This window comes from Esox lucius, chromosome 12 (genome assembly GCF_011004845.1).
Source record: "Esox lucius isolate fEsoLuc1 chromosome 12, fEsoLuc1.pri, whole genome shotgun sequence".
NCBI lineage: Eukaryota > Metazoa > Chordata > Actinopteri > Esociformes > Esocidae > Esox > Esox lucius.
The window spans coordinates 6,035,341-6,045,054 of record NC_047580.1 but is presented as its reverse complement, the minus strand read 5'-3'; the positions used below and the strand labels follow the sequence as shown (position 1 = coordinate 6,045,054).

Genomic DNA, 9,714 nt, shown 5'->3' with positions numbered 1-9,714 from the left:
TCCTAATTCTGAAGCGTATCTTCTTGGGAACTGTAGGAAACCTGGTTGAAACCGGTTTAATAGCCATTCTTAAAGGGGCAATATGTGAGATTTGTACTGTACTACTAGCACAAAAATAATTACAAATTATCAGTAGACATCTGCAGTTAATGTTTTAAATTAATATATCAAATGTTATTTTTCTACACAATTAATCAGAAAGACTGATACTTCCCTTTTAAACTTTCCTGACAGTCCGTCTATCAGTTTACATTGACATGTAATCTCCTTATACTTGCTTAATACACTTGCAGTACGATCCTTCCAACCCTAAACCACCCTGGACTAGATAATACTATACCGTGCTCGTTCAGTGAGGGAAGACGAGGAAGAGACAAGTTGTATTATTGTTTAGAGGTAGGGTCCTACACAGTGCCCGTTACAAATCTACTTTCTAACGCCCATTGAAAACTACAATTCCCAGATTTAATAGTCTCTACTCCGTTGGGAGTCATAGTTCGACGACATGCAACATGGCGGCTTGATGAACGAACACTATTCGCAATCTTCTTGTTTATAAAAGATTAAGGTTTGTGTTTTATGAATGCGTTTTTATCATTATGCTGTAGAACATCGCATTTCCATTTATCAAAAATAATCTTATATTTTATCCATGAAACGTGATATACCCCAGTTACCAGTTTTTGTAAATAAATTATCTTAAGTTAGCATGTGATGTAGCTAGGTTAGGTAGCTAGTAAGCAGTAATATATTCCAGCCCAACACAAACTCAACATCTTTTTTTAAATAATTAATTAGTTGGTAGTATAATGATTACTCTTAGGTGTTTGACATAGCTTCTTTGGTAAATAGAGTTCCACGTGGGGCTATATACCTTAATAAACTGAAACGATTTGATCACGGACTGCTCCTTCTGACTGTCCTCACAGATGGCTGGTGATACAACTGACAAGAAAGATGCAGCAGAGACCTCAGGAGTCAAAGACCGGGAGCGAAAACGCAGTCGCTCACGAGAACGTGAGCGCAAAGGCTCCCCATCCAAGGACAGGAAACCACGCCAACGCTCTCGTGAACGTAACAGATCTAAATCTGCCGAAAGGTTTGTTTGACCCACAATTGTCAGTAGGTGCATGCACAGCAGGCTGTCTTTCCCCTGTTTGCCAAGGGTGTCCAGTGAGTTTAGAAAATGTCTCACATTGATAAAATCTCTACATATCTTTCTTTCCTCTGCAGAGATCGCCGTCTGAAGGACAAGGATAGAGAGAAGGAGCGTGACAAGGACAGAGAAAGGAGTCGCAAGGACAGAGAACGAGACAAGGATAGTCACCGCAGAGACAAAGATCGCAGCAAGAAATCCAGGTGTGTTGGCTTATGTCTGGTTGAGTGGATGCTATGTTGCTTTAAAATATTCAGAATGTAATTGCAGTCTCCTTCAAGCCCTTCAAATTGAGTGGTGTCTTCTTCCAGAAGTGTTTCCCCGAAGTCCAAGGACAGGATAAAGAGGGAGAAGGATTTGAAAAAAGAGGAGGATGAGGAAGATGACAAAAAGAAGAAAGTCAAGGTAAGTCACTCCTCAAGCCCAGCTAACTGGCACAGAAGGGTACATCCTGAGTTGTGATGGTGTTTATTAGGTATGACTCTCTTTCTCTCTCAGGTCCAGCCACTCTCTCTAGAGGAACTTCTAGCCAAGAAAAAAGCAGAAGAGGAAGCTGAAGCGAAGGTGAGACCAGGTTAAAGGAAGACAAAGAGCCATTTCTGACCATGTTGATTCAATTGTATTCACTGTTTGAAACCTTTCTCCCTTCTCAATCTCTCTCAGCCCAAGTTTCTGTCCAAGGCTGAGCGTGAGGCGGAGGCCCTGAGGCGCAGGGAGCTGGAGATGGAGGAGAGAAAGAAAGCCATTGATGAAGAGCGGAAGAAGAGGAGGGTGTTCCAGGATATAGGGAGGAAGATGATGGGTAAGTAGGGGGAGGAAGATGACGGGAGAGGCAGGATGTTGGAGTTACTCTGTTCAGGAGAGCTCAACATACTGAACGTCGTGGATAGAATGTGTTGAGCTGACGTGATTCCCTATTCTGCAGGAGGAGCGTGGCTCTTCTCTTTATTCGTCTTTCCGAGCATTTAATTCTTATGTTTGGACACTTGTAAGGTGGGAAGTACCTTGTGGGAATAGCTTGACCTGTGACACCACTGCTGGCTCACAATGCATGTCTGTTGCAGAGGACCCTCAAGAGAGGGAACGCCGGGAGCGCCGGGAGCGGATGGAGCGAGAAAACAACGGTGACCAGGAGGACGACGGAAGACAGAAGATCAGAGAGGAGAAGGATAAAGGCAAAGAGCTCCAGGCCATCAAGGTCAGTCTTGAGATTGGGTTCTTACTTGGACCTCGTTGGTATCCCAGACCATCCTAGAATCCCTCACTCTAGACTCTCAGACTAGGTCTGTGTTCAAGTTAGGCATTTGGGAAGGGATACGGTGCCACCTCCACAGCTATCTGTCTCTGTCCAATCAGGAGCGTTACCTGGGTGGGACGAAGAAGCGCAGGCGGACACGCCACCTGAACGACAGGAAGTTTGTCTTTGAGTGGGATGCCTCTGAAGACACGTCTACTGACTACAACCCCCTGTGAGTCTGCATGTGAATGCCATGGCGACGTGTTCGGAGTTTCGCACACAGTTTTGCATATTTTGCACTTTTATACGCCCCGTAATGGAGCCTGGTGATAACTTTTAACCCCTTGTTTCCTTAAATACTTGGATGTCCTGTCTTCTGTGCGGCCATCTAACATCCTTTTCTACCTTGCAGGTACAAAGAAAAGCACCAGGTCCAGCTCTATGGCCGGGGTTTCATCGCTGGGATCGACCTGAAGCAACAGAAGAGAGATCAGTCCCATTTTTATGGCGACCTGATGGAGACCAGACGCACAATGGAGGAGAAGGAGCAAGAAGAGTGAGACAAACACACACCTGAAACCACCATGAGCTCACATAAACATACATGGCTTTGACACAAACGTGTCTCCAACCTCTGTCTCCTCCCTTCTCTCTCCCACCCTCCTCCTCTGCCCGCCTGCTCCTCAGGGTGCGTCTAAAGAAGGTGCGTAAGAAGGAGGCCAAACAGCGCTGGGATGACCGACACTGGTCTCAGAAGAAGCTAGACGAGATGGCTGACAGGGACTGGCGTATCTTCAGGGAGGACTACAGCATCACCACCAAAGGCGGCAAGATCCCCAACCCCATCAGGAACTGGAAGGAGTATGACCTGCCCCCACACATCGTGGAGGTCATCGACAACTGCGGCTACAAGGTCAGCCGTGCCCACCTCAGGCATACAGACACGCGCCGCTTTAGTGCCGGCGGCGTTCAATAACACTGTCGTTTTCTTGGCCACCCACACAGGACCCAACTCCAATCCAGAGACAAGCCATCCCCATTGGCTTGCAGAACCGTGACATCATAGGCGTGGCTGAGACAGGTAGCGGTAAAACAGCGGCGTTCCTCATCCCCCTGCTGGTCTGGATCACCACGCTACCCAAGGACGACAGGTGAGGTCACTTTGCCAGTCTGGTTGGGGGGGGGGGGGGGGTCACCCACGCACGCACGCACGCTCCCCCTATCTCATTGCCTCTTCCGCCCTTCGCCATAGGATCGAGGACTCGGACCAGGGTCCGTATGCTGTGATCCTGGCCCCAACCCGTGAGCTGGCCCAGCAGATCGAGGAGGAGACGCTGAAGTTTGGGAAACCTCTGGGCATCCGCACTGTGGCTGTCATCGGAGGTATCTCCAGGGAGGACCAGGGCTTCCGCCTCCGAATGGGCTGTGAGGTCAGACAATGGAAAACACCAACACGCACGCTGCATTAGTAATGTTTGAGTAAATGGGATTTAAAGCGTGTTTGTGTTCCAGATAGTGATAGCCACCCCGGGTCGTCTGATTGACGTGTTGGAGAACCGGTACCTGGTCCTGGGCCGCTGTACCTACGTGGTACTGGACGAGGCTGACCGCATGATAGACATGGGCTTCGAGCCTGACGTCCAGAAGATCCTAGAGTACATCCCTGTGACCAATCAGAAGCCAGACACAGATGAAGCAGAGGACCCAGAGAAAATGAAGATGAACTTTGAAATGGGAAAGCACAAGTACAGACAGGTGAGAGTTCAACACAGTCAGCCCAGTAGAATGACAGGGAGAGACAAAACCCATCACCAGGATCTTTGAGTCCCGAATGCTGATAGCTCATATTCCACAGGTTTAATGCCAGGGATCTTTTACTGCTTTGTTGGTGATTTCAAGGCATCTCAAGAGTTTGTGGTATATTGCCAATATACCACGACTAAGCACTGTGTTCAGGTACTCAATGAAGGGTTGTGCCTTATTGACAATATATTTCAACACCCTTGTGCCTTATTTACAGAGGTTGAAAAAACTCTTAAATATCTTTTCAAGTACAAGTACTCTTACTTTAATTAACTTTTATTCGAGTAGAAGTACAACTACTTGTGTAGAAAACTACTCAAGTGAAAGTAAAAAGTAGCTAAAAAGTACTTTTAATTTTTAATTAGCGAATTTCACTAAGATTGTCATGCTATTGGACTGTTTTGGTACAAAGTGTGAAATTTGGTCAGTGTCACTCACATAGGGTCATTTACTCACTAAACAGCAACTGGCTATCTGTGATTATTGCTTAAACGTACAAAGAAAATGACTGCTGATGCTATACCAATACAATGACGAACAATTTACCTTTTTTGTCTCTAAGACGGTCATGTTCACCGCGACCATGCCGGCAGCAGTGGAGAGGTTGGCCCGTACCTACCTGCGACGCCCGGCCGTGGTGTACATCGGCTCCGCTGGAAAACCCCACGAAAGAGTGGAACAGAAGGTCATCCTCATGGGGGAGGGAGAGAAGAGGTAATACGCTCTGACACAAAACACAATACACAGACCGTGCCTGTTCCTGGCTCTGTAGCTAACGCTGAGCCGTCCCTTGCTTTCCTAACGTTCAGGAAGAGATTGCTGGAGGTTTTGGCCCGCGGGTTCGAGCCACCCATCATCATCTTTGTCAACCAAAAGAAGGGTTGCGACGTGCTGGCCAAGTCTCTGGAGAAGATGGGGGTAAGGCCCCAGGCTATTTATTCCTGGCACATATTTATATCCTGGGTTTAATTGTGCTTGAGTAGGTTCACTAGGTATAATTTAACCACTGGAATCCGGACTTCATTAAATTGGCTGTACTCCTTGTCTAACTGTTTCTCCCTCAGTACAATGCTTGCACGTTGCATGGCGGCAAGGGCCAGGAGCAGAGAGAGTTCGCTCTGTCCAACCTGAAGGCCGGAGCCAAAGACATCCTGGTGGCCACCGACGTGGCTGGGAGAGGTATCGACATCCACGATGTGTCCATGGTGCTCAACTACGACATGGCCAAGAACATCGAGGGTAAGCCCGCCCCTCTGACCTTTGACCTTGGGGTCACCCGCCTACATGTTTGGCACCTCTTCCGTCGCAGTTACTCTGCACAGCAGCCCATGTTTGCGGTCATCTCCTCCGTTCATGCTCTGACCCTTCCCCTCCCTGGCAGACTACATCCATCGCATTGGTCGTACGGGCCGTGCCGGGAAGAGTGGCGTGGCGCTGACCTTCCTCACCAAGGAGGACTCTGCTGTTTTCTACGACCTGAAGCAGGCCTTCCTGGAGAGCCCTGTGTCCACCTGCCCCCCAGAACTGTCCAACCACCCCGACGCCCAGCACAAGCCTGGGACCATCCTCACCAAGAAGCGACGCGAGGAGACCATCTTTGCCTGATGTTGTCCATCAACTCGTGTGGACAGCTCGCATGGACCGGCCAGGGACCGGAGTGGTTGCAGAGTGCTTTTACACACCCAATCTTTTTCTCATTCTCTCTCGCTCGCTCGCTCGCACACACAAACACACAATATTTTTTTTCTTTTTTTTTATCATGTCTCCTAATATATCAGTAACTGTTATTCTAGTCATCAGGACTTCTTTACATTTCTCATCTTCTTTCTTTCTCTGTCTGCCTCATCACCTTGTTGACTCCTCATGTCTAGCACCTCCTCTGTTCCTTTGTCTTCTCTCCTACTGTCTCGTACCACCTCAGTTCCTGTCTTCATTACTCTTGTCTCATACCTCCTCAGTTCTTATGTCTTTGCTGTAGTCCGGCCTTTATATAAAATCTTTGAATGTATGGAGGGGAAGGTATCTACAGAAATTCGTTCTCGATTTAAAGCTCCATGTTTCATCGACCCCCTGTGACCACTCCGGTTCCTAACCCCAAGCAGAACATTGGTGTATTTCATGTTTTTTTTTTTTTTTAAACAAATGTTTTGAGTTAAAAGCTGAAATCTGCATTTAATTACATTTGCATTACCACAAAAGTTACTTCAAAAAACATATTGCAAGTTAAAATCCCTGCCCTCTTTCATTTCATCGACAAAAAGATTCAGTAACAAGAGCTTTTACGTAGCAGATTTCAGCTTTAACTGTGTTTTGAGAGTATACAAATGGTGTAGAGACCAATACAATGAATATCACTGTCTCCCAGAGAAACCTGATAGATGTGATGTTACTTCAGTCAGTTGGTTATAATGATGAATATACTGTAATATTTGCTACCGTACATTAAATAAAACAATTATGTACAACTTTGATCATCTAATTCAAATTCCATTCAAACATAAATTGGGCCTTACAAAGAATACAGTATTTTAAATAACAACCAAATATGACAGTATAGTATGTTGTGACCTTTTGTGAAAAAAAAAATATTCCATTAATCAGCATAGAAAATGTATGTTTAACTTGTGAAAGATCCTTTCTGCTTGATTCTCCAAAAGTCTTTTATCTCAGTCAGCTGCTATTGGGCACACACCGAAGCCACAGATATTTTGATGTGAATGTTGGATCCAGTCCGTATAAAACATAATCGGAGAACTACAGCAGATCCTTTACATCAACTACCTGGAATCTACTAACAGAAAGACAATTAGAGGTTGAACAAAGCACAAGAGAACCGATGCATTAAAAGTACATAAAATGTCATTTTTATTTCACTAATTGTTTCACTTAGCATTTTTAAATATATCCTTAAATAGAAAGCATTCTATACAGCATTAGGCAGGACATTTCTTTTTTTATTTTTCAAAATTGAAGAAATGAGCGTGTTGTTCACACCAGCACGCTGTGATAAAGTCCAGTGTATAGTGAATACATATATTTAGTGCAGTATTGCATTACAAAGCAACCATCAAAAAATTAATTAGTGCAATTTTTTCTACTTACACAGAAAGAAGTCCAGATGGGCTAAGGCATTTTAAGTCTTTCAATGTCAGGCTTTGTATTGCATAAAGAATATAATCTTTTACCCATGTAAAAATTGTGCTTCATCAATTGATAACCTCATTCTGTTTTTAACTATCATCCATGACTACATTGGTCCACTTTCACAATGACATACTGCCAAAGTACGGTGAAAATAGTTTGTAAGTGAACAAAGACATGCAAGGCTGCATCTAGCAAGTCACCAAATCTACTTAATCTCTGATGGTTGGTGGTCAAGGTGCATTGGGAATGAATATCTTTAGATCCAATCCTGGTTGGGCAATATAAACCATTTGATTCTAAAGTAAAACATCTGAGATATAAAAAGTTTACTTTCTGTTTGCCTTCCTGTTGAGAAATAATACGGGGCCAGGAAAATACAGAAGTTTTGTATAAAACAAAAATCTAATGTTTCATCAGTCAAGGTTGTTCTCAGGTTACATACAATATTTGATATTTATTATTTTTTAGTGGTTAATAGTGGTGGTTGATTTGTAATTCAAAAGGAGTGACCCAGTGCCTTTAACAGAGAGAATTGTCCTAACATCAATAATATAACTAAGAAATAACAAGGAGAAATAGAATCAGTCATCAATAATAAACTGTATAACTGCAAAAAAAATAAGCATTCAGGTCTCATGCAACACTTGCATAGAATTTTTTTTTCTGGTATTTTTTCCATCATGCTGAGATATTTCAAAAAATACAGAACACAAAAAAAAAGAACCTATTAAGATGTGGAAGTTGTGGACCCCATAGGCTCCGCTCTGGTCTTCAGGGACCCCTGTTCATGCAGGTCTTTATTCCACAATATGCCCAACTGATCGCTTGGTAAATAATCACATATGAGACCATGTCACAGTTGCTACAGCTTGAGTCCTTTCGAAGAACACCACACCACAAGTTCTTCACCAAATTAGCCAATGGAGAAAAGTGAGCTGAGCATCAGTTGAGCACGATTAATAAAGGTTGGATCAATAACATGCCTGTGGTACAGGACAACTTGAGGATCTGCCTCGTAAACCACAGACAGTAAAACTATAATTGATGGTAAACAAAGTGCTGTAGCTGAAATGAGTTTGTGACAAACTGGTACATTTCTAAACAGAGAGAATATACATACTTAGTATGAGTTGCTGTCTTCCTTGTCGAGAAGGTGTCGGTAGACTTGTATGATGTGAGCGTGCTAATGACATTGTGGATGCTACAATCAAAAAATGTGCTACAATCAACAGGAGGACCATCAGTGGAAAGAGTGAGATCCCCCTGCCACGAAGGAGAGTTTGGAGGTGGAAAGGCATGCAAAAGTACATTCTTAGATTTGGTGTGTATATATGTATGTGTCTCTATATATATGCGCATGTTGTTAAGAGTAAATACTATGATATTCTCTGTGTGATATGTGTAACAGAAACAAGATAGTGGAAGTGAAATGTAAATACATTTACTGCAGGTTTATGCAGCTAATAAATACGTAACCATGTACCTTAAAAGATTCCATATCTGTGGTTCTCCCAAAACCATTCAACTTCTCGTTAAAACTATCTGGACGAAAAAAAAAAAAATCTCTGAAATGTGTAGAACAGATCCATAGTGAGAGAAATTCAAAAACGAAAAAAATATCAGAACTACTCATTATAACCAGATGCCCATTCAATATGTACATTATATTTAGATGCAAGACTATTTCCCATTGCAAGTTACTAAAAAGTAGACATTCCATCTGTTTATCCAGAGTCCATGGTTCCTGTTCTGACCACAATGTGCAAACGGTCCTAAAATAATCATAAGCGGACATGCAATTATAAAGATACATGAACGTCTGAAGAATATAAAGGGGCATTTGAGTTGTTTGCATGTTTGACCTCATTTCCCATATAGCCCATAAAGAACCCACAGGCGACTGGGTTACATTTTGTGGGGTAGTTTTGAAGAAGGGTCGTTTTTTCTGGGGAGGTGGGTCCTTTGACAAACAAGCTAGCCAACAAAGAACAGGAATGTAACTTTGAAGGAGAAAAACAAGTCTGGACGATTCTACAACACTAAAAGTGAAGAATTAAATCTAACATGTCGAAACTGAAATATCCCTTTAAGGCCAGTAAATGTGTGGTTCTACAATAGAGCCCCTTTACATGAAGCAAACTAAAGTTTGATTTGTACTGACAGCCAGTAGTTGGAGTACTGGCTGCCCATGGTAGAGGCGAGTAGCCCTGTCGACATATAGCCTTCCTCTCAGTAAAATAACCCGATGTACCCAGAATGATAAGCAAGCCTGGAGGTGTGGGATCATAGAAGGTGCACTGTACACAGCAGTGACTGTTAACGGAACCCAACTAAACCCACGTTGTTTCTTTACTTCCAGCCCATGTTGAGTGGT

General features: G+C 43.7%; 1 protein-coding gene across 2 annotated transcripts; it reads left to right on the top strand.

Annotated features, from left to right (window-relative positions):
- The first annotated feature begins 445 nt into the window (after window positions 1-445).
- On the top strand, window positions 446-6,665 carry ddx23 (DEAD (Asp-Glu-Ala-Asp) box polypeptide 23). 2 transcript variants are annotated; one of them, XM_010897682.4, is made up of 17 exons: window positions 446-568; window positions 930-1,099; window positions 1,234-1,359; window positions 1,471-1,561; window positions 1,655-1,720; window positions 1,820-1,958; window positions 2,221-2,354; window positions 2,513-2,625; window positions 2,806-2,949; window positions 3,081-3,306; window positions 3,399-3,544; window positions 3,646-3,823; window positions 3,906-4,148; window positions 4,759-4,910; window positions 5,006-5,114; window positions 5,261-5,435; window positions 5,578-6,665. In XM_010897682.4, exons 2-17 carry the CDS (start codon window positions 930-932, stop codon window positions 5,799-5,801), a joined length of 2,436 nt encoding a protein of 811 aa, XP_010895984.1. In that variant the 5' UTR covers window positions 446-568; the 3' UTR covers window positions 5,802-6,665. The 2 variants fall into 2 exon arrangements, with proteins under 2 accessions (XP_010895984.1, XP_010895983.1); XM_010897681.5 differs by having other exon boundaries at window positions 1,468-1,561.
- Window positions 6,666-9,714: the final 3,049 nt, after the last annotated feature.

Bases quoted from the DNA above. Each gene is read 5' to 3' on its own strand.
- ddx23 (XM_010897681.5), top strand. From the start codon at position 930: ATGGCTGGTGATACAACTGACAAGAAAGATGCAGCAGAGACCTCAGGA. The intron at 1,562-1,654 runs GTAAGTCACTCC...TTTCTCTCTCAG, and splicing joins ACAAAAAGAAGAAAGTCAAG to GTCCAGCCACTCTCTCTAGA. The intron at 5,115-5,260 runs GTAAGGCCCCAG...TTTCTCCCTCAG, and splicing joins AGTCTCTGGAGAAGATGGGG to TACAATGCTTGCACGTTGCA.